The following is a 24996-nucleotide window of genomic DNA, read 5'->3' on the forward strand; positions in this document are numbered from 1 at the left end:
CCGGCACAATAGCTTTCTTTTCAGAAAACTAAACTAGCTTAAATAAACTTGCATGGATAACATAGATCTTGTTCTAGTTTCAAGAAATCAGCATATCATTATATCAGCATGAAATTCTACTTGAGAGAATAAAGTATTATTTGCCTGTTGACTTCCAGGCTGTTTAGACTTTGTGATCAGTATTGCTGATATAACTAATTTTTTTTCTGTCGAAAAACTGATGAGCTGTTTGCTCAACTTGAAAATGTCCAATTAGTATTCCGTTAAGACATTACTTCTCTTAAAACGAATTTCGTTAGTTACTGATAGTACAGGTATGAATCCTGAGCAGTGATTTTGTCAAAAACTGGATCATCGATTTAAACCTTGACAAATCAGAGACAGCTGCTGACAGTTATTCAAAGATAACTGTCCGTATCATTGGAAAAGTGACCTGAATTGAACAGATAGGAAAAAAAAAATCCTAAGAGGTTTTAGCTTTAACAGCAAGAGTAGGATAATCATTAGAGAAGGTAGACGTGATGAAAGAGAAGGGTAATTAACCGAACAGTCAGTAAATTTCGAAGAGATTATTATCAGTTCCACGAAGAGTTAGAGAAATCATTTTGAGGAGAGAAATCGTTGGAAAACTTCTTGCGCAAAATAAGACAGGATATAGTATCTCAGATTTCCCAGGTAGTGATGATTAGAGATGGGGAACCAGGTTCCAGTCTCCCCCCCCCCACCACATTTCCCCACCCCCACACCAGGGATGGACGGGGGCGGGGGCGGTGATGAGACGACGTCACCCTCAAGGCTTTACTTAGAAGGTTACCTTTCAAGTGCCGTGACAAGGATGGCGAATTGGTGGGTGAGGAAGAGAGTGGGGTTTGCAGCCTCATTCCTTTTAATAAATTACTTTAAACGGAAGTATCTCACCCTTGGCAACCTACCTGTCAAAGGGAAAATGGCCGTTAGTTAAATGACGATAGTAGCGGCAGATACAGAGGCCCCTGAAAAAATATAAACAAGGCGATGAACTTAAACCCATAATATTTTCAAAAACTATTTTATTTATATTATGTAGCTTTTCGATTCGCTCGCAAGTAATTTTCAGTCAGTGGAAAGATCATTACGATTCGAAAAGCATAGGAATAAGTACGTGTGAGTATTATATGAAAATGAATGTGCATTACGTTATGAACTAAGACACCTGTGGACATGAAACCCCAGCTGTAATGTGGCACCTTAAAACAACTTGTAATTTATATTTTAATAAAATAATACTTTGGCCATGCATATATAAAATTTTATTGACTAAATGAATAATTCAGAAATACCTGGCATCTCTTAACAATAATAGACCTTGATTGTGAGCTGACCATTCAGGTTTCCACAGTCTGGAACACTGATTAGGGTTTCCACAGTCTGGAACACTGATTAGGGTTTCCACAGTCTGGAACACTGATTAGGGTTTCCACAGTCTGGAACACTGATTAGGGTTTCCACAGTCTGGAACACTGATTAGGTTTACTGGCTGGAACACTGATTACAGCTAATTACGAGTTAAATCCATTTGTACTGGTCGTAACTTAGTCTGCGTTAAGTTGGGTTAGGTCTTTTGAAGGTTAGAGTTGCTTAACACGGCTAATTTTCCTGTGTAGAATCTTCTCGTTATGCTTCATATCATTCTGTGGTGAATATCAACGTTTCTTGCACGACTTTCGAAGAAGAGTAAAAGTAAATAAACAGAACAATAACTTGACTTGTTTCCTCTTGTGGCTCCTCTGAAAGAATGATTCCGAATGTATATATGTATATATATATGTATATATATATATATATATATATATATATATATATTATATATATTTATAAATATGTTTTATATATGATATATATATATATCTCTTTTTGTATATATATATATATGGTTTTATATATTTTTACCATTATAGTAACAAAATATATATATAATCAGATTGTCATTTGGATATTTGTAAAAATGTGTTTTATTTAAACAATGTAGATTCGTCATCTCTTTTTGTGCTCGCAGTTAAGTGCTGGTTTTTATTATCATTTTTACCATTGCCTCTAGTAACAAAATTGTCTTAATCAGTGTTGACGTCATTATCGTTATTAATATAAAAATGTTCATCATTAGCATCTTAAACAACGTAGCTTCTTCTTCTTCTTCTTCCTCTTCAATCAATAACGAAAATTATTTATTATTATTATTATTATTATTATTATTATTATTATTATTATTATTATTACGAACAACACAATCCTTCTCTTATCAGTGATAAAAAATAGTTTATTAATAATAATAATAATAATAATAATAATATTAATTATTATTATTATTATTATTATTATTATTATTATTATTATTATTACCAACAACTCGCTCCTTCAGCAGAGAGCGTTCCCATGTCAGCGGACCAGAACACGTATAAAGCGAAATGTTCTCAATTGTATTCCGGGCGATACACGCATCGATACACGTTCGATACATGTCACACGTTGCACGCTGCTGGTTAATATTGATACAAAAACGATCAAATAAAAACGACCTTTATGTACATGTCCGTCACTATTATTTTTCTATTTTTTTTTTTTTTGTTAGCTGTCGGTGTGATAATTTATATTCAATCACTGAATAACACGGCTCTTGTTTCTTTGGGCGTGTTTCCGTGACCTTTGTTTTTGTGACGACACTTTGTAACAAGGATCGTTCAGTTAGTGTTTCATTGTTTTGTCGATTTTTTTTGTTTGTTTTGGGGAAACTCGTGAGGACAATTCGTGACAGTGCTTTCTAGTTTTGTCCTCTCGCGATGATGATATTTGTTCTTTAGTGAAAAGATTTTCCTTGAGTTGTAATCAAAATGTAGTTTGCGTGAGTTGGACTTTACCAAAAGGTAATTTATGAATATGATATCCTTGAGTTGTCGTAATCCAAAAGGCAATTCAGAAATATAGTTCCCTTGGGTTGGACTGACCCAAAGGACAACTCAAAAACAAAGCTACCTTGAGTTGGAATAATAATCTTAAGGACAATTCAGAAATACAATTTCCCAGATCTGGATTGGTTCCTCGTTGGACGAGTCGGTAGAGTTCTCGGCTAGCACTCTGCTAGGCCGGAGTTCGAGTCTCCGGCCAGCCAATGAAGAATTAGAGGAATTTATTTTTGGTGATAGAAATTCATTTCTCGTTATGATGGGGTTCGGATTCCACAATAAACTGGAGGTCCCGTTGCTAGGTAACCAATTGGTTCTTAGCCACGTAAAATAAGTCTAATCCTTCGGGCCAGTCATCTCTAGGAGAACTGTTAATCCAGAACTGGATTAATCTGAAGGACAATGTTTAACAATAATTTTTTGTGGGTTAGTTGGTAGTTGGTGAAAAGTTGATTCAGTCATGAGTAGGTATTTTTCTTTGAGTTGGACAAATCCAGAAAATAATTCACGATACTATTTTGAATGAATTTTTAGAGTTGGCCAAACCACAAACGAGTATTAAGGACTACAAAATTTATTTTTTTTTTAGCCATTGAAGACAACGTCTGATGTTGAAAAAATTCTGTGCCTCAGCTAGCACTCGGCTGGGCCCGCGTTCGATTCTCCGACCGGCCAATGAAGAATTAGAGAAATTTACTTCTGGTGATAGAAATTCATTTCTCGTTATAATGTGGTTCGGATTCCACAATAAGCTATAGGTCCCGTTGCTAGGTAACCAATTGGTTCATAGCCCTAGGAGAGCTGTTAATCAGCTCAGTGGTCTGGTTAAACTAAGGTAGGCCTACTTAACTTGACTCTCTACAAAACAAACATTTCAGCACAATAATATAATTTGTTTCTTCAGAAATGATTTTTGAAAACTAATTTAATTACGAATATGCATAGTTTCTAGCAGTCGTAAAACTCCAGAGCCTCAGGACAATATTTTCCTAAGCTTTCCATGCATAGAGAATCATATTTAATTTTATGAAAGTTTTGTTTTTGAAAGGGTTAGTAACTAGAAAGGACAATCTAGGACAATATACTTCATGTGCTTCTCAACCAATGGCGTTCATATGTAACGTATTTATATGATATATATTTATACGCGCATGCATAAATACATACTGAAGCTTCGTATACGCACACGCATATATATATATATATATATATATATATATATATATATATATATATATATATATATATATATATATATATATATATATATATATGTATGAATAGGTTTGTATATATATATATATATATATATATATATATATTTATATATATATATATATATTATATATATATATATATATGTATATGTATATAATATATATGCATATGTGTGTGTGCATGTATGCGTATGTACGTGAATTTAAAAGGCACGAACACTGACGACGTAAAACGAAAAAATGAAAAACTTAAAAAAAAGATCATTTGAGAGCAAAACATCCCCCTAACCTTTAAAACACTCTCGAGATCACCGAGAACTTTCTTAAGACGATTGTGACAATATGTCATGGCGACTTCCTGCACAGAGAGAGAGAGAGAGAGAGAGAGAGAGAGAGAGAGAGAGAGAGAGAGAGAGAGAGAGAGAGACTTTATGCACATGACGATGACGGTGGTTTGAAGAGGCGGTGAAGGAGGAGGAAGAGAAGGAGGAGGAGGAATAGGAAGAAGAAGAGGAGTAGGAGGAGAAGGGGGAATAGGAAAAGGGGAGGCATAGGAAGAGAAGGAGTATGAGGAATAGGAAAAGAAGGTGTATGGGGAATAGGAAGAGAGGGCGTATGAGGAATAGGAAGAGAAAGAGTAGGGGGAATAGGAAGAAGAAGAAGAGGAGGAGAAGGAGAAGGAGAAATAGGAATAAGTGGGAGGAAGAATAGAAGAGATAGGATGAGGAGGGTTAGGAAGAAGAGGTGGAGGAGGAAGAGGAGGAGTATGAGGAATAAGAAGATGAGAAGGAGCAGAGGAATAGGAAGGAGAGGAGTAGGAGGAAAAGGAAGAGGAGGAGTCAGCAGAACAGGAAGAGAAGGAATAGGAGGAATAGGAAGAGGAGGAGGAAGTGAAGAAGAAGGAGCAAGAGGAATAGGAAGAAGAGAAGGAGTAGGAGGAATAGGAAGAAGAGAAGGTTTAGGAGGAATAAGAAAAAAGGAGTAGGAGGAATAGGAAGAGGAAGAGTAGGAGGAATAGGAATAGGAAGAGGAGGAGGAGGAGGAAGAGAAGGAGAAGATGGAATATGATGAGAAGAAGGCATAGGAAGAGGAGGATTAGAAGTAACAGTAAGAGAAGGAGTAGGGGGAGTAGAAAAGGAGGAGGAGGAGGAGGAGGAGGAGGAGGAAGGAGGAAGAGGAGGGAGGATGGAATAGGATGAGAAGAAGGCATAGGAAGAGGAAGTGCATTAAGTCAGTTTCCAATATCAGGGGAGAGAAAAGGAAGAGAAGGAGGAGGAGGAGGAGGAAGAAGAGGAGGAGGAGGAGGAGGAGGAGGCAGCATCGAGGAATGTGCAATAAGTCAGTTTCCAATATCAGGTGAGAGAGAAGTGGTGGGGACGATACGGGGCCCTCAAGTTGGCGCGAGTGTCTGTCATCGGTAACAATTACCCTTGTCAGCCTCCTCTCTCTCTCTCTCTCTCTCTCTCTCTCTCTCTCTCTCTCTCTCTCTCTCTCTCCACGTATGATGGAGACACGTGAGGAAGCCTCCTTCCTCACTTAAATTTTCCTTTGATTTCTTCGTATTTTTTCTTCTCTACTTCTCTCGTGTTTTTCTCAGATGTTTTCGTTTTGTTGTTGTTTTGCCAGATAAAGCTAAATCGCTCAGTCATTTGGACTAAATCTTGAATGGTTTCCTTTGAGCTTCAATAATGTTGTTTTCCCGTCAAAGCAAGATTGCTCTGTACAGTGTCCCCTCTCACCTATGCCCTTCCCACAGCATCTCTCTCTCTCTCTCTCTCTCTCTCTCTCTCTCTCTCTCTCTCTCTCTCTCTGCATGTTCAACTTGTCCCCTCTTGTCCTTTGCACCTTCGACCGACTTCGCCCACCTTCCTTCCTTCCTTCCTTCCTCCCTCCCTCCCTCCCCCCTTCCCGCTTTCCTCTTCCAATATGGCCCGTTCAGCGCCTCTCATATCTCCAATAACTCCGATTCCTCTGTTCCTCGGCCCAAATGCCTCTTCCGCCGGGAACCACAGAGATAATTCTTGACTTACACAACTCAGATACTCCGGCGGTGACGGGGCTGCGTCATCGGGAGATAAGGGAAGGCTGGAGGTGGAGGAGGAGGAGGAGGAGGAGGAGGAGGAAGAAGAAGAATTCTTCAAGGCGTAAAGCTAGCTATCGGTTCTGCTCTTCCAATGCAGGTCCTGTTATCAGGTACCTTTTCCCCTTCAGCTGGTCTGTATTGTAGGGAAGAAATGGCAGTTCTTATTCAGACACAGAGAGAGAGAGAGAGACACACACAGACACACACACACACACACACAGACAGACAGACAGACAGGCGGACAGACATACAGACATACAGACAATCAAACGCCCAGCTAGACAATAGCGCATTAAAAAACGGGACTCGCTTCACTTTTAACGGCATTCAGCCTACGCCTCCACCAGCAGGTATTATTCTTCTTCTTGAGCGCGCCTGCCTGCGCCGCCGTCGACCTAAAGCGGATGCATCCAGGGTCAGTTGCACAGCACATCCCGGGTGGTCTGACCCTCTTTGACGCCCTGCAGCGAGGCTAGCGACGGGGCGGGGTCGGTGTCCGGCGCCCAGCCAATCAGGGGCAGCGCCAGAGGTTTAATTTTGGTGCCACCGCGGAGGCCCCGCGCCTCGACAGAGCAGGGCACATGAATTTGAGATCATCTACCTCTGAATATTCCAGCAGCTCCGGACGTGTAGATTTGGCCTCAATTATGCAGCAGCTTTGCTCATCAATGTTTAGCGAGGTACTGAGGGCTTTGGCGGTGCTGGTAGTGGGTGTTGCTCTTGGTGGTGGGCTTGGGCGTGAGAGAGACCCGCTCCCAGCAGCAGTTTTCAAAGAACTGTCACGAGAGTGATACCGAAGCTACAGAAAAATAAAAAGAAAAAACCTAAGAGGAAAATGAATTTTGTAATAGATAAAAATCACCTACATTAGACTTCTTTTCAATTCCATGACGTTCAGAATATTTTACATTTAATTACACCATTTATTTTTTTTAACCTGTCGTTTTTCTGTGCGAAGAATCCATTCATTATAACAGGAATTTCGAAACAATGGAAATAGATCTGGAACAAAGAAAATTGAGTTTAATTTTGCCTTCATTACATTAATCAGATTTTTGCCAGGTTTCACAATTCTTAAAACCTTCCAGCACTAAACTTAATCTACAAGAATTTCAGATCCTTTGTAAATTTTTACCTTTGTCTACCACAAGCAGGCCTTGTAGGAAAACGGTGCCTGACACGCAGACATTATATGTATAATAACATATATATATACACATGTATATGTAAATATATGTATATATATATACACGTGTATATGTAACATATATGTGTATATATATAATATATATATAATTATATATATATATATATATATAGATAGACAATTGTATTAAAAGAAATAACAGCAGTAACAGTATAGTGTAGCTCCAGAAGGCAAGAAACTAATAAGAGATTTCATGATGAAAAATACTTTTGAGCAAGAATAGTCACCAAACTGTCAACATAATCTATTTACTTTTGATCCATTTAAGAAGCTTTTTCTTTCTGAAGACTAAGCAATAAGAATGAGGTTTACTTCTATTAGTTTTCTGTATAAAAAGAACTACTGAGATGGCTAACTGTCCGTCCGTCCGCACTTTTGTCTGTCCGCCCTCAGATCTTAAAAACTACTGAGGCTGGAGGGCTGCAAAGTGGCATGTTGATCGATCCACCCTCCAATTATCAAACGTACCAAAGTGCAACCCTCTAGCCTCGGTAGTTATTATTTTATGCAAGGTTAAAGCTAGCCATGATCGTGCGTCTGGCACCGCTATAGGTGCCAACAATTTAGGCTACCACCGGGCTGTGGCTGAAAGTTTCATGGGCCGTGGCTGAGAGTTTCATACAGCATTATACGCTGTACAGAAAACTCGATTGTGCCGAAGAAACTTCGGCGCACTTTTTACTTGTTTATTTACTTACTAGATACAATAACTTACTTAAGCCAAGAAAGCGACGAAAGTGACACTTTTCACAGAAAGACATTTTAAATAACACTTTCGCTATCACGTTGGTCGTCGGATCATCGAAGTTGGGTCTGGTCAGTAACTAGATGGGTGACCCTGCAAAATATATACCATGCAGTTGCGATATATAGACCCTGTATAGTTTTATACCGAGGAAGGTCCCTTAGCTGATTACTTGCAGAACGTAAACCTTACCAAAAGGTGCCATTGGGATAGTTGCAAGACAAGATGACCTTACCAGTTCTTTGGCAGAAGCTTATCCTCTCTCTCTCTCTCTCTCTCTCTCTCTCTCTCTCTCTCTCTTCTCTCTCTCTATATATCTCTATCTCTATATAATATATATGTGTATATGTATTTATAATATATATATATATATATATATATATATATATATATATATATATATATATATATATATATATATATATATATATATATATATATATATATATATATATATATAATAAATTTCTGACTCACATCAGGATCGAACCCAGGTCTTTTAGTTGAAAGACAAGACCGCTGCCAACCAAGCCACAGAAGTCAGAAATTTATTTCTGTTCCACACGTGATTGTGATTGTGTGTTGATTATTTATATATATATATATATATATATATATATATATATATATATATATATATATGTATATATATATATATATATATATATATATATATATATATATATATATATTATATATATATATATATATATATATATATATATATATATATATATATATATATATATATATATATATACATATATATATATGAATGTATGCAAGCAAATATATTTATATATGCTGCAACATATATATATATATATATATGTATATATATATATATATATATATATATATATACACATATATACATATATATACGTATATATATATATGAATGTATGCGGCAAACTATATTTTACGTATGCCGCGTTGCAATACGAAGGAAAACGGTGCAGAATTAGAGGAGAGAGTGTGAAATAATATTACAAAAATGACAAACCATCGGAAATTGCCCAACTGAGTAAACCGCATAAAAAATGTTCAATAATTCTTCGAATTCTGATGGTAAATAAGTGAGCAAAAATTCCATCACCAGACAATTTTTTCATTGAACTTTTCCAAACGTCTGATTAAACGAAAGAAGGATCTGGACTCTTAGTCGAAGTTTCATGAATGGTTGAAATAGATCTGTCAGAGGCTTCATTTTGTCCAGGAAATAAATGAATTAAGTTAATCAGTCAGGTTAATTTCTAATGCTCTTTCAGCCGCCATTTTCAATCACGCATATTAATAACGGCGGGATCAGTGGCAGCTATTATCAGTGGTTATTGGCTTAATATGTTGCGTTTTTATTGAGTCCTCCAATTGTTATTTGTTACTTTTGGATAGATGCAAAGAAAAAGCAAATGATGTTGCTTAATTAGATACGATCGATGTAATGAAGATAAGAAAACAGTTATATAAGATTTATCATTGGAGTTGTATGCTTCTCATATAAAGCGATTTCTCTCATTAAATATAGGTATTCGTGGAAGATTGTCTAGCGAATTATTGTTGTATTCGCCTGTTATGAAAAAAAAAAAAAAAAAATAATAATAATAATAATAATAATAATAATAATAATAATAATTTCTTTAAATAATAATAATAATAATAATAATAATAATAATAATAATAATAATAATAATAATAATAATAATAATAATAAAAAATCGTCAAAAATCCAAAATTTCTTTAATTCCACATGCATAATTATAAAATAATAATAATAATAATAATAATAATAATAATAATAATAATAATAATAATAATAATCCACGCAGTCAAAAATCTCCAAAATTTCTACAAGCTCCCTTGCGGATTTAATAATAATAATAATAATAATAATAATAATAATAATAATAATAATAATAATGATAATAATAATAATAGCCCAGAAAACCAATTAACACATAATATTCATAACAAATGATATATTACCATAAAACCGCAGAATTTTGACATAAATGACACATCTACATTTCTCATGGAATAACACCCACAATCACTCCTGGCTAGCCATGTCTGGAACAATGCGAGGTTCAGGCATTCCCTGGAATCGGCTCTGAAATTCCAGGGATTCTGAATTTGGAATACTATCGGCATTAATAATTATGGGTACCATATTACATTCAGTGGTGATCTCGGCTTATGACTGTAATGAGGGGATTAGTAACTGGTGAAGTTTCGAAAGTTATTAGAATGTATTTGAATGGAATTCAAATGGTCAAAGATATAAAAGGTCATATGTGTGTGTGTATGTGTATGTGTGTGTGCGCGTATGTATGTATATGCTGATATATGAATATATCCCGTAGAGGACTAGTGCCGTCAGTGAACCTCTTTCGTTCCTTTTAATGTACCTCCGTTCATATTCTCTTTCTTCCATCTTACTGTTAACCGTCTCCTCACAACTGATCCATAGTGCAGCAGCGAGGTTTTCCTCCTGTTGCACCTTCAGACCTTTTTACTGTCAGTTTATTGTTTCAGCGCTGAATGACCTTATAGGTCCCTGCGCTTGGCCTTTGTCCTAAGTTATATAATCTAGCTCTATATGAATATATACTCCTTTACTATCATGAAACAAAAACAAAGTAATCAATTTTTCTCAATATGTATATATGACAATTTTAATCCTGTATATATATATATATATATATATATATATATATACATATATATATATATATATATATATATATATATATATATATATATATATATATATATATATATATATATATATATATATATATATATATATATAGCTATATAAAAATATATAAAATGTATATATATATAGTATATGGGCTATAGTTTTCAGCCACCAAACTGTCTCTTCCCTGAGGAGAGAGACAGTTTGGTCTCTGAAATATTGCCTTTACTTTCCACATTTGGCTTTTTTATGGGTTCCTTATATTTGATGGAATTCTGTTTTAACAGAAAATATTTCACAGTCATATATATATATATAAAATGGGAAAAAGCACGTTAAACGAAGAAGATATATATATATATATATATATATATATATATATATATATATGTATATATGTGTGTGTGCGTGTACGTGTGTCTATCTTGAGTCTAAAAAGAATTTAATCATCACAATTTTGAGTGATTTTCTTTTTTTTTTAAACACACACACACACACACACACAGAGAGAGAGAGAGAGAGAGAGAGAGAGAGAGAGAGAGAGAGAGAGAGAGAGAGAGAGAGAGAGAACAAACATTTATCAATGCATAGGTGGATCAGAGGGATCCTCTGTAAACATATGTGAGTGTGAATTTATCATGTATCTGCGCTCCTCTATTCTATTAAAATTTTCTTACGAAATAAAAGTACTTCTATATAAATTTAGTTATAATTATGGCCAAGAGCTCGATCATCAATCTTCATTTGAAGCTTCTGCCTCGCCATGTGTATCAAAGACCGTCAGTTGGTCATAAATTGCAGGATATTGCTTCGGGAGTTGAAGAAAATTGATGGGAATTTTTGGGAATAGATAGATTACAGTTTCCTTGTTGCTTCTTGCAGAGCAAGGGAAAGCACAGTCGAAGAAAAAGCAAAAGCGAACGTTAGAAGACTTTTAATCCTAATGATGATATTAATAAAAGCAAATAGGACGGAAATACAAAGAAAAGGAAATAGGCAGGAAAAAGAAACAAAGAAATGGAAGAAGAAAAAAAAGAAACTAAAAAATCGAGGAAAACATAAGATAGAAGAAAATCCCAATGTTTGCCAAACGGAGCAAGCGAAACTCGTGACTTGAACCGTGTATTCAAATTGTTACCAATTTCCCATTGGTCTTGTTGGCCCTTAAAATGGCGTCACAGCGTCAGAAATCAACGGCGAATAGTTTTTATCATTTTAAGAAGCTAGTATACCGTCTCTGTTTGCTTGGACGAGACTGGAGGGTCCACACCAGGCCTCCCAATCCCTCTGACACTGACGGGTCAGCCCTAGAGAGAGAGAAGTGCCTCGTTGTTGTAAGCCAGATGAATCGCATTTCGCTAATGGAGAATGCGCTATACTGGCGTTATGGCGTCAAGGGTGAAGCACTTGGATAATAAATGTAGCGAACGCAGAAACGTGGATGCTACGCAGTAACCCAAAATTGCAAATTAATATGGTTAAATATATTCATGCACACACAAACACACTCATATATATACATACGTGTATATATATACATATATATATATATATATATATATATATATATATATATATGTATATATATATATACTGTATATATATATATATATATATATATATATATATATATATATATATATATATATATATATATATATATATATATATGTGTATGTATATACGTGTGTGTGTGTTTGTGTGTGTATGAATGTATGTAGACGTATTAAATTGCAATTTTGGGTTACTGCATAGCATCCACTTCATCAAAAATAGGCATGTATGAGATCATTTACATACGTACATTTCTATTGTACAAAAATGTACGCATGTAAATGATCTCATACATATCCATTTTTGATGAAGTAGGAAATATTCAAGGAAGAGATGCCAATGGTTAAGTATCCTAGAATACCAAAGCAGATATCCTATCCGATCTGTCATTTCAAAGGACACGAGACAGAGAATAATCCCACCATCCGCCTCAAAGCCGCGTCCGCCATTTTGGAAATGTCAGGTCATGCGGTGCTTGTGGAGAGTTCTTTTAACTATTCTCGTTAATCGATGAACTCTTTTGTACGTTGAACTGAAAACTGGTGGCCGATAATGTTAGTTTTTGTGTTCGCAGAATTTTTGAAGGAAGATATAACTGAAAGAAATGAGAATTACTACAAATTTTTGAAAAATTAAGATTTGTTCAGATTAAGGAAAACTGGTATGTTAATCAGTGTGTTCTCTTTGTGATATGATCATAAAAACTGGTGTTTAAAATGTAAGGTTTTGTGTTCACAGTTTTTGAAGGAAGATATAACTGATGAGAAACATCTTTGAGAATTCCCTTATGGTTTTGCTGCATAGATTTAAGATTTTTGCAGATAAGTAAGGAAAATTCTCTTTCTTCCTTCTGACTTTCCAGTGATCTCATAAAAATTTTTCACAGTTTAACCCTTTGAGGTTTTCCTCCTGTTTGCACCTTTCAGACTTTTTACTGTCAATAGGCGTTTCAGCGTTGAATGACCTTTCTGGTCCCAGCCCTTAGCTGCAAATTCTATATTTATTCTGTTCTGCAGTTTGCATCCATATTCTCTTTCTTCATTCTGACTTTCGGCTAGCACCTCAGGGCCTAACAGTTGATTCATAGTGCAACTGAATTTGAGGAATTTATTTCTGGTGACAAATTCATTTTTCAGTATTTTATTGTCAATATCTGTTCCAGCGTTGAATGACCTCAGTTGGTCCCACGTAAAATAAGTCTAATCCTTGCCAGCCTAGAGCTGTTAATCATTCTGTTCTGGTTAAACTAATTCTAACAGTTTTGCATCTTCGAGTCTGTAGTTTTACGTGTGAATTTATCCATTTATATAACTTGTAATAACCACAATGCCCTCTTAACTTCTCGAATTCTTGGCACTTTCTGGATACACTTGTCACTACAAAACCTCAGATTCAAATGCAATAATAAGAAGTAACCCCCATCCATGTATTTTCAGGTTCGTCTCAGTGGCATGGACCTCGAAACCGAACATGCCCAAACTCATGGGGCATATAGTGGGTAATGAGTCTGCTGAAGAAATCAGCGACTACACGGTTGTATGAAGAGTTGGGCATGTGACGTATACCCTGATACCAAGGAAGGCAAGAAAACTGTTTACGCTGTTTTTCGCTGTAAGAAGCAAAACTGATATTTTCTTTATAATGTTAGTAGGACTTACTTGCATTTAGATACATGGACGGTCAAGGTTTAACAGAAATGTAAGACAATTTAAATAATGAAAAATTTGGTAATGTCGTCACGGTACTTTTGCCTTCAACAGGTTGGTACACGTTAATGTTACTACAAGTAACTGTTTGATAGGTTACTTTCAGATCGTCATTTGTTAATGTTTTGATTCTTTCATTCATGTCTGAATAACTCTCTCTCTCTCTCTCTCTCTCTCTCTGTCTCTCTCATTTTGGATTAGTATCCAGGCGCATCATGTCTCGTTGCAGAGTCATATTAAAATGACAAGCGCTTTGAAAATGATTATTGAAATAAAACAAAGTTTTTGTCATTTTTAGTTTTCTGTAAAAGAAAATACTGAGATGACTGTCTGTCCGTCCGCACTATTTTCTGTCCGCCCCCAGATGATAAAAATTACAGAGGCTAGAGGGCTGCAAATTGTGAATGTTGATCATCCACCCTCCAATCTTCAAACATACCAAATTGCAGTCCTGTAGCCTCAGTAGTTTTTATTTTATTTAAGGTTAAAGTTAGCCATAATCGTGCGTCTGGAAACGCTAGAGGTGCCAGCCGCCGAAGCATCCACACTTGACCGCATCTGGGGAGCAACTGGGCGTTGCTTGGTTGTGGCTGAGGGTTTCATACTGCAGCACATCGCGAGTTTCATGCAGTACTATACGCTGTAATGAAAACTCGATCGCGCCGAAGAAACTTCGGCACATTTGTTACTTGTTAAATATAGATTTTCATTTGAATTATTATTTTGGAAATTCGGAACTGTGTAGGGTTACCTCTTGAATGAATTATGGACCAGAAGGGAAGATCTTGCATGCAGGATTCAGTAACTGGTTGTTAAGATATGCACTTCGAATGGTTATTGTTAGTTTATGCTGATAATATTATTTGTGATTCTTAACGAGTTCATGGATGAGATTTAGATCAGTGATATAATTTTTATTTTTCTGTGAAACAAAACTATTGTGCCGCCTTTGTCTGTCCGTCCGCACTTTACTCTGTTCGGACTTTTTCTGTCCGCCCTCAGATCTTAAAATATACTGAGGCTAAAGAGCTGCAAATTAGTATGTTGATCTTCCACCCTCCAATCACCAAACATAGCAAATTGCAGCCCTCTAGCCTCAGTAGTTTTAATTTTATTTAAGGTTAAAGTTAGCCATAATCGTGCATTTGGCAACGATACAGGCCAGGCCACCACCGGGCAGTGGTTAAAGTTTCATGGGCCGCGGCTCATACAGCATTATACCGAGACCACAGAAAGATAGATCTATTTTCGGTGGCCTTGATTATACGCTGTACAGAAAAATCGACTGCGCCGAAGAAATTTGGGAGCATTTTTTACTTGTTATTGTTCCACATGGGCTTTACAGATGGCGTCTATATATATAAAAAGTTATGTTCATTTCAGGATTGGCGTTTTTTATTTGTTAAACGTTAATATATCAGATTTTGATCAATCGATCTGCCATTTATATTATAATGGCAAGCACTAAATTTTCGACGTGGTTTAACATGTTAGATACGTCACCACGCTTTAATATCAGATCAGTCAGTTATCTCGTACAGAAGTGATGAACAAGTTGCAAACTCATTACCAAAATGCACGTTCAGGATGCATAGACGAAAATATAATTTCAATCAATACCTTACAATAAGAGATAAAAAATACTGTCAAAAATTAAGAGGTTACTCTTGCTAAGTTAGGGGGAAAAGAGGAGTGATTAGCAGCAGTCCATTGAATTCTGGTCTCCGCGACATCGTAACCACCGTAGCGAGTAATTAGCACTGTAATCAATGTGCGCTTAATATTCTACAAGAGGGAAAATGAAATCACTTTGAAACAAGTGCTCACAAACCTCACGTTCTTGAACCCTTGCTTGGATGGACTTCATTTACCTCCAGAATCCGAGATTTTTTCTTGCTCAGCCCCTGATATGTTCGTTTCAGGGCTGAGCAAGAATATATCTCGGATTTTGGGGGAAAATGAGGCTCATGGATGAAGAACGTGAGGTTCCTGAGCGCTTGTTGCAAAGTGATTTTATTTCTCTCTTGTAGAATATTCAGTGCACATTGATTACAGTGCTAATTACTCGCTACGGTGGTTACAGTGTCGCTGTGACCAGAATTCAAAGGACCGCTGCTTATCTCTGAACTTTTGTCCCTGCTTTGGGATGGAAGCAATGACTGGTCCTTCCTCCTGCTCTTACTTAGCAAGACGAACCTCTTCATTTTTGACAGTATTTTTATACCTTATTGTAAGGTTTTGGACGTGTATTTTCGATCCATCCGGACGTGTATTTTGTTAACTTGTTTATCACTTCTATACGAGATAACTAACTGATTTGATACTGAAGTGTGGTGACACATCTAGCATGGTAAGCGATTTCGAAAATTTATTTCTTGCCATTATAATATAAATGGCAGATCGATCGATCAAAATCTAATATATTAACTTTGAAACAAATCAAAAGCCAAAAAAATACGCCTATATAGATAAATAAGGGAGGTATATATAAAAAAGACCAGTTTCTTATAGAATTTCCCATGAACAATAATGTGCCGGTTTACTTGTAACCTTTAACTCCATACAGAGAAAACATCGTCATAAATGTCCATTGTAATCGGCTTTTGGATGTTTATCTTCCATAAGAAAATCTTCTTGGATGCTTGCTGACCGAATTTGCTATTTTGAGTTACTTTTCTTCTACGACACTGTGCCCTTGCTTCAGAGACTAACTTGCGCTTTCTTATTGTGGCGTCATTTTCCAAATTGACCAATCACCGTTGGATTTCGGGTTGACAGGAGTCCCTCTAGGTTTTCAGCTGCAGACGTCACTGCGCTTATCGGTCGCTGTCCAGTTGCTTTTCTCTTGTGCATCACCGGTGACTTTGTATGCAGAATAATTTGCGCGTAACATTGTAGAGATGAAATAATATATTGTAATCACTAAGAATAATATGTTCTGAGTGTCGAAAATAGTGTCTTTACGCGAAAAACGTCGTATTTGGATGCGCAGGCGCTGAAGACAATTAGGAGGTAAGTGATTTTAAATATGAAACAGGCCGGAATTTTAATGATGGTTTGGATGTGATTATTATGACTTTGACTGGAAAAGAAGGTTGTATATGGTTCTGTGTATGTTCAGAAAACGAAGAGTAAGTATGAAATACTGTAAGTGATTTTAAAGGCGAAAATATGGTTTTTCTAGCAGTTTTTAATGTTACTTTGACGAATTTAACATATATTTCCCCGCGGAAAATTATTTTCAATGCCCAAGTCTAACAACAATAGGATCACAATGGCAAACCCTTGTCAAATATTGTTTCTTCACGAGCTATGGCCCTGTAGGTCAGGTTAGGTTGGGAGGGACGGGTCAAGAGGCTAAGTCCCCGTGTCTGGTGGAACTTGACGCCATAGGTTAAGTTAGGTTAGCTTAAGGAGGAGAAGGCTATGATGCATCTCTGTATCTTCACTAAATGATTTGCGGGGCTCTAGGATACGTTAAGAAGGACCTGGCATCCTAAACTAGGTTAGGCTAAGGAGGGTGTGATTATGATGCATCCCTGTATTTTACTGAATGATTTCCTGTACTTTAGGTTCCGGTAAGTTCGGAGCTGGCATCCTAGGTTAGGTTAGGTTAGGTTAGGTTAAGGAAGGTGTGATTATGAAAAATTCCTGTATTTTACTGAATGATTTCCCATATCTTAGGTTCCGGTAAGTTGGGATCTGGAGTCCTAGGTTAGGTTAGGTTAAGGAAGGTACGGTTATAATGCATACCTGTATTTCACTGAATGATTCACAGGTGTGTGCTTAAGCATGTTATAATGCACACATATATTTGTAAATTTCACTGAATGATTCCTGATTTACTGAACCTTTTGGATTTTGTGAACCTAACATCCCCAAGGTACGGTTATAATGCATACCTGTATTTCACTGAATGATTCACAGGTGTGTGCTTAAGCATGTATGCATATATATACACACATATATTTGTAAATGTGTGTACAAACTCGATTTCATTTGCAGTGTAGAATTCCTTATTCCTGATTTACTGAACCTTTTGGATTTGTCTTGGTCTGAGAACCTAACATCCCCAGAGGAAATATATGAAGAACATTCATTTTTGAATCTCGACAGATGTACGGAAGCATGATAAGCCGACTTAACCTGATTGACGGCTAATATAAACTCTTAACCTCATCTCCGGCTAAATGTCAGAGTATCGGAATTCCATTGTTTTGCAAGTCGAAGGGAGACCGCACACTTGAGAATAGAATCGTCGCCGTATGTATATATATACATATATGTGTGTGTATATATGTATATATATATATATATATATATATATATATATATATATATATATATATATATATATATATATATACACACACAAACACAATTTTCTCCTATATGTCCGTTTAAACCACGATGTGTTTCTAGGGTGGGTGACCAGCCATGAATGTCACTACGTATCACTCGATCAGGCAAGTTAAACAACACTGGGTATAGTCAGTTGGCTGCATGCCCACCAATGAATGCCTCCCGCTAGTGTCCACACTCCATTGGTTAGATCTTTGCAGTAGACTCTGGGTTCTAATTGTTAGCGGCATTGCAAATTGAGAACCTTGAACCTTTCAGAATAGACAAATACAAACAGGAATAAAGAAATATAATAAAACTTATATGAAAATGAAAATAAACATTAACAAATGGATAAATCAATAAAACATACATCATGATTGCATATACTATACATATAACCTTACATAATATACACTTTATATTACAGATAGCTGTACACAAGAGTAAAGACGGCCAGAATTAAATCATATAATTATTTTCACTATTCATTGTTTGTTTATTTTTCCTGGGCCTTGTTTGTTTATTTTCCTTGGTCATTGTTTGTTTAGTTTTTTGGTCTTTGTTTATTTTCCCTGGGCCCATTTGTTATTTGTTTTTCCAGGACTTTGTTTATTTTCTTTTGTTCTTGTTTGTTTATTTTCCCTGTTCTTTGTTTTTTTATTTTCCCAGGTTGTCGTTTGTTTATTTTCCATGGTACTTGTTTATTTCCCAGCTCGTCGTTTGTTGATTTTCCTTGGTCCTTGTTTATTTTCCCTGTTCGTCATTTGTTTATTTTCCCTGGTATTCGTTTGTTTTTTTCTTGATCCGTGTTTATTTTCCCTGTTCGTCATTTGTTTACTTTCCCTGGTAGTCGTTTGTTTTTTTATCTGGTCGTTGTTTATTTTCCATGTTCTTCATTTGTTTATTTTCCCTGGTAGTCGATTGTTTTTTTTATCTGGTCCTTGTTTATTTTCCCTGTTCGTCATTTGTTTATTTTCCTTGGTAGTCGTTTGTTTTTTTTTTTTTATCTGGTCGTTTTTATCTGCTCGTCATTTGTTTATTTTCCTTGTCTTTTTTATCTGGTCCTTAATTATTTTTGTCATTTGTTTATTTTCCTTGGTAGTCGTTTTTTTTTTTTTATCTGGTCGTTGTTTATTTTCCCGGATAGTCGTTTGTTTATTTTCCCTGGTCGTCATTTGTTTATTTTCCTTGGTCCTCATTTGTTTATTTTCCCCGGCCTTTGTGTATCCTCTGAGAGATTCTTCAGTTCGTGATATGCGTCTCGTCAGGGTCTTGTTCCCGCAATTTCTTGCATTTCGACTGAATTTTTCTCACTGCCAAGCATCATCGGATTCCCCTTCCCCCTCTGCCTGCGATTCTCTCCCCTTCTGAGATTCAATTTTCTGAGCTTACCAATTCCATTTTGGCTGCCAGGTTTTGATTTTCATTTTCCGTCTTTTCTCCCTTTTCCAAACCTTTCTCTGCTATATTTCTCCGTTTTTGCCATTCTGACTGACAGCTTTCTTGCTTCATTTCACCTTTCTTTCTTATATCTTCTTTCGTTCTTTGTTCATTTTCTCTTCATTCTTTTGTCCTTGTTCGGTTTATTGTTGTCTTGATCACATTTCTTTTTCTCCGTTCTTATTTTCCGGAGATTTTAGTCTTATACATTACCTTTTGGCTCCGGTGGCCTTTCTTTTTATGGTGCCTTTATTATTTGTTTCCCGTTGTTTATTTCTGTTTTCTTTGCCTGATTATTCCTGGTTCCGCAACATCGAAAATTTCCCTCTCTTATTCCTGTGCTGGTTATGGAAGATAAATCATTAGTTAATCTAGTAACATTTTACAATTGTTTGTTTGTTTGTTTCCCAAAGTCTCTTTGCTCATATAACTATTTAAACAAAAAAAGAAAAGCTGTGATCAAATTATTCCTTCATGCTTTTATTCCAGAGCATAAAGTGATGGCATGTCACTTATCAGAGATTTTTTTGATTTGTAGGATCCAGAGTCAGAGGGTATAATCTTAGTATAATTTTCAAGGTTCCCGTTTTCCTTGCTTGCAATCGAATAATGCATCTACGTAAACTAGGTTTATTAATTTATTTTATTTATTTATTTATTTATTTATTTATTTAGTTTGGTAAATAGAATTTAGCATTTTTTCTGAATTCCTAATTTCAGTCTCTGGGGAACTGCCCTTTAATGTTATCTTGTGCTTACTCCTTGTAATTAAATTCAAGGTTTTTATGTTCTCTAAATTTAGTTTGAATATTTGCTTTCAAAAGAGACGACTAGAGGCTGTAAGAAATTTCAGTTGTTTTACGGAAAATGCTGCTATACTTTTGAATTAGATTTACCTTATTCGGTGATCAGACCAATAAAAATGCCCAAGGGGTACAGAACCCCTGTACCCCTTGGGCATTTTTATTGATTCTGTGTGCCCCTAAAAATTGAGGATGAAAAAGAAAAAGAATGAAATTGATATTGTGATATAATTTCATTATGAAATCTGTTTGTGTAGACTGCATCTTGTCAGGCCCGGTACGGGTACAGATTACAGTCGCGGGAATTTCCATAATGGTGAAAAACAAATGGCATTGATAAACATAAGTAAAGGTTTTGCTTACTAAAATTATGAAATAAAAAAAAAGACACGACAATCTCAATGCAGATTACATCATGTATTGCACAGTACTGGCTATTCTCTCAGATCTAATGTACCCCTGAAGAGTACAACTGTACCACTGGGGGTACATGTACCCCAGGTTGGGAACCCCTGAGCTAGAGAATTTGCTTAATGGAGAAAACGCAAGTTTTTATCGTAATTAACTAATTACTTTATTTGCCAGTCATCCTTTGTTATTTATTTATATGATCATTTTTGCAGGATTGGAAAAATTCACCTTGTGCTTCTAAGTTTATCATTTCAACATGACATGCAAAGGGAAAATGTTGTCATATTTAGGTATGCAAATCTTTCACGTCTGAACCCACACTGCTCTAACCCTATAAAGCCTTCTGTATTCTGTCGTACTCTCTCAATCAGAGTCAAAGTCAGATGATTTTTTTAAATAAAAAAAAAATGCTTACTACTGAAGCAGTATGCAAATACATATACACACAGCTCGACCAGCGCATTTACTTATTCACATATACACACAGGCATACACGCGTAAGTATATACGCATTCATAAGCGTCCTCGACAGTATCAGGATAGACTGTTGTATCACCAGACGTCTCATTTCCGTGATCTCTGTCTCCGCTTTGGTTTAATCAGCCTTCTCCATAGACGCCCTGTTCCTCTGTTCCTCTTCACACTTCCTTCCCTTCTACAACACCACAACCCTACAACCGTGCCTTCTACAAGCCATCTATAACCTTGCACCTCCCCCTCCCCACCCCCATACATTCGAACCATACACCCTTCCTAGTCTATAGTATTGCTCTACACTCTCATTCCTACACCCTGTGTCTCTACAGGTTCTCAAGAAGGTCCCTTACACTCTTCCCAATAACTATACACCCCCTACACCCTTGTAGTGGTCCTCTACAATCATTCCCCATTACATTTTCCCCCCTTACATTCCCCTTCTCGGTGGGCCTCTTTCCCCTCCCAACATTCCTCTTCCATTGGCCTGGAATCAACTACCCGGTAGTTGGCGTCAGCGGCCGCTAGATGGTAATTAGATGTTCCATGTTAACTGCCAGTGAATAATGAGTTAATGGCCCCACTCCAGTCTCGAGAGGGGAAACTCTCTCTCTCTCTCTCTCTCTCTCTCTCTCTCTCTCTCTCTTGTTTGTTTATTGGTTCCTGTAGCGTAGGTGCTCGCTGTAGATTCCCTCGAACGATTCATTACATTCCAAAGACGCTGGAGGTTCGAGACTCGGTGGGAATTACGGGAATGACTTTGACATTAAAAAGCTACATAGAGTTACTGATGGTTCCAGTGGCTATAAATCTTCAACAGTTACTGATGGTGTCAGTGGCTACAAATCTTGAATAGTTACTGATGGTTTCAGTGGCTACAAATCTTCAGTAGTTACTGATGGTCTCAGTGGCTACAAATCTTCAGTAGTTATTGATGGTCTCAGTGGCTACAAATCTTCAACAGTTACTGATGGGTTCAGTGGCTACAAATCTTCAGCAGTTACTGATGGTGTCAGTGGCTACAAATCTTCAGTAGTTACTGATGGTCTCAGTGGCTGCAAATCTTCAGTAGTTATTGATGGTCTCAGTGGCTACAAATCTTCAACAGTTACTGATGGTTTCAGTGGCTACAAATCTTCAGTAGTTACTGATGGTCTCAGTGGCTACAAATCTTCAGTAGTTATTGATGGTCTCAGTGGCTACAAATCTTCAACAGTTACTGATGGTTTCAGTGGCTACAAATCTTCAGTAGTTACTGATGGTCTCAGTGGCTACAAATCTTCAACAGTTATTGATGGCTTCAGTGGCTACAAATCTTCAGTAGTTACTGATGGTCTCAGTGGCTACAAATCTTCAACAGTTACAGATGGTTTCAGTGGCTACAAATCTTCAGTAGTTACTGATTGTTTCAGTGGCTACAAATCTTCAACAGTTACTGATGGTTTCAGTGGCTACTGATGGTTTCAGTGGCTACAAATCTTCAGTGGTTACTGATGGTTTCAGTGGCTACAGATCTTCAACAGTTACTGATGGTTTCAGTGGCTACAAATCTTCAATAGTTACTGATGGTTTCAGTGGCTACAAATCTTCAATAGTTACTGATGGTTTCAGTGGCTACAAATCTTCAATAGTTACTGATGTTTTCAGTGGCTACAAATCTTCAATAGTTACTGATGGTTTCAGTGGCTACAAATCTTCAATAGTTACTGATGGTTTCAGTGGCTACAAATCTTCAATAGTTACTGATGGTTTCAGTGGCTACAAATCTTCAATAGTTACTGATGGTTTCAGTGGCTACAAATCTTCAATAGTTACTGATGGTTTCAGTGGCTACAAATCTTCAATAGTTACTGATGTTTTCAGTGGCTGCAAATATTCAATAGTTACTGATGGTTTCAGTGGCTACAAATCTTCAATAGTTACTGATGGTTTCAGTGGCTACAAATCTTCAATAGTTACTGATGGTTTCAGTGGCTACAAATCTTCAGTAGTTTGATGGTTTGATGGTTTACTGATGGTTTCAGTGGCTACAAATCTTCAGTAGTTACTGATGGTTTCAGTGGCTACAAATCTTCAATAGTTACTGATAGTTTCAGTGGCTACAAATCTTCAATAGTTGTTGATGGTTTCAGTGGCTACAAATCTTCAATAGTTATTGATGGTTTCAGTGGCTACAAATCTTCAATAGTTATTGATGGTTTCAGTGGCTACAAATCTTCAGTGGTTACTATTGTTTTCAGTGGCTACAAACGTTCAGTAGTTACTGATGGTTTCAGTGGCTACAATTCTTCAGCTCTATGCAGATTTATGTCAAAAAGGTTACAATCTCAAGAATGCCACTTAATGATTACGTATAAAAAAATCTGATCGAGTTCTGTGCACCCGTTCCCGAGATATTCTGCTAAAATAGACTTTCAGACAAGTAAAGTGTAAACGCAACCGTTTCCTACTTAAGCTGGCTTAGTTATTCTATTGATTATACCCACAGTCATTATGTCGTATACGGAAGTGGCGTAGCTACCCATTCTGTCAGAAATGAAGGTACTATAAAAGAATTCCATGGAGTTATTTAATTTGGCAAGTAACATTAACACTGTTCCATAGGGACTCAGATTAAGAATTATATGAAATGCTCAAATTCATTTTAGCCCCCCCAAAAAAAAAAGATAAAAAAATAAATAAAGAAAAATATTGAAGCATTTATTTAGGTTCGAAATTCTGTCTTGAATTCACTTGAGGAACTTATTTTATTAAAAAATTCTATGGGTCATCCTTATTTAGATCAAGAATTCTCTATGGCATTCTTAGTCATGTCTTGAATTTTATGGGTGTCCCTTATTCGCTTCTGGAATTCTATGGAACCCTAATTTATGAGGAGACTGGCACTTTTATTGATATCTTAAATTTTCATAGGGCGTCTTATTTAGGTAAAATTCTATGAGCCATCCATATTTCGTTAAAATATTCCATTAGGAATCCTTATTTAGGTCGAGAATTCTATGGGGCACTTTTATTGAAGACATTCTTAGCTTTGTCTAGAATTCCTCAAGGTCCCCCAATTTATAACAAGAATTCTATGGGTCCCGTTGTCAGTGCTGTGAAATGTATGGCGCATTCTGATTGTAATCCCATATTTTATGAAGCATTTAATTTGATCAATAGTTCCACTGAATATCCTTATTTATATTAGGAATTCTATCGGCCATCATTATTTTGCTTAATAATTCTGTGGAACACCATCTTTGGTCAGTGAATCCTTTGCGTGGAGCAGGAATGCTAGAGGACTATGTTGATCAAAAAACTCCATTTATTCCTAAGTTGCATCCATTTTTTCTTTCACTGAAGCTACGAGCACCGCCGTAACACGGGGTG

General features: G+C 36.4%; 1 protein-coding gene across 1 annotated transcript in view; it reads left to right on the forward strand.

Annotated features, from left to right (window-relative positions):
• Positions 1-23082, forward strand: part of LOC136827242 (prisilkin-39-like) — a 37792-nt gene extending 14710 nt beyond the window's left edge. The window contains exons 2-4 of the mRNA XM_067085015.1: positions 13883-13982; positions 21957-22012; positions 22497-23082. Coding sequence (XP_066941116.1) covers positions 13883-13982; positions 21957-22012; positions 22497-23082 — 742 coding nt within the window. The remainder of the gene's footprint in view (positions 1-13882; positions 13983-21956; positions 22013-22496) is intronic.
• The last annotated feature ends 1914 nt before the right edge of the window (positions 23083-24996 follow it).

Source organism: Macrobrachium rosenbergii, chromosome 41 (genome assembly GCF_040412425.1).
Source record: "Macrobrachium rosenbergii isolate ZJJX-2024 chromosome 41, ASM4041242v1, whole genome shotgun sequence".
NCBI classification, from domain to species: domain Eukaryota; kingdom Metazoa; phylum Arthropoda; class Malacostraca; order Decapoda; family Palaemonidae; genus Macrobrachium; species Macrobrachium rosenbergii.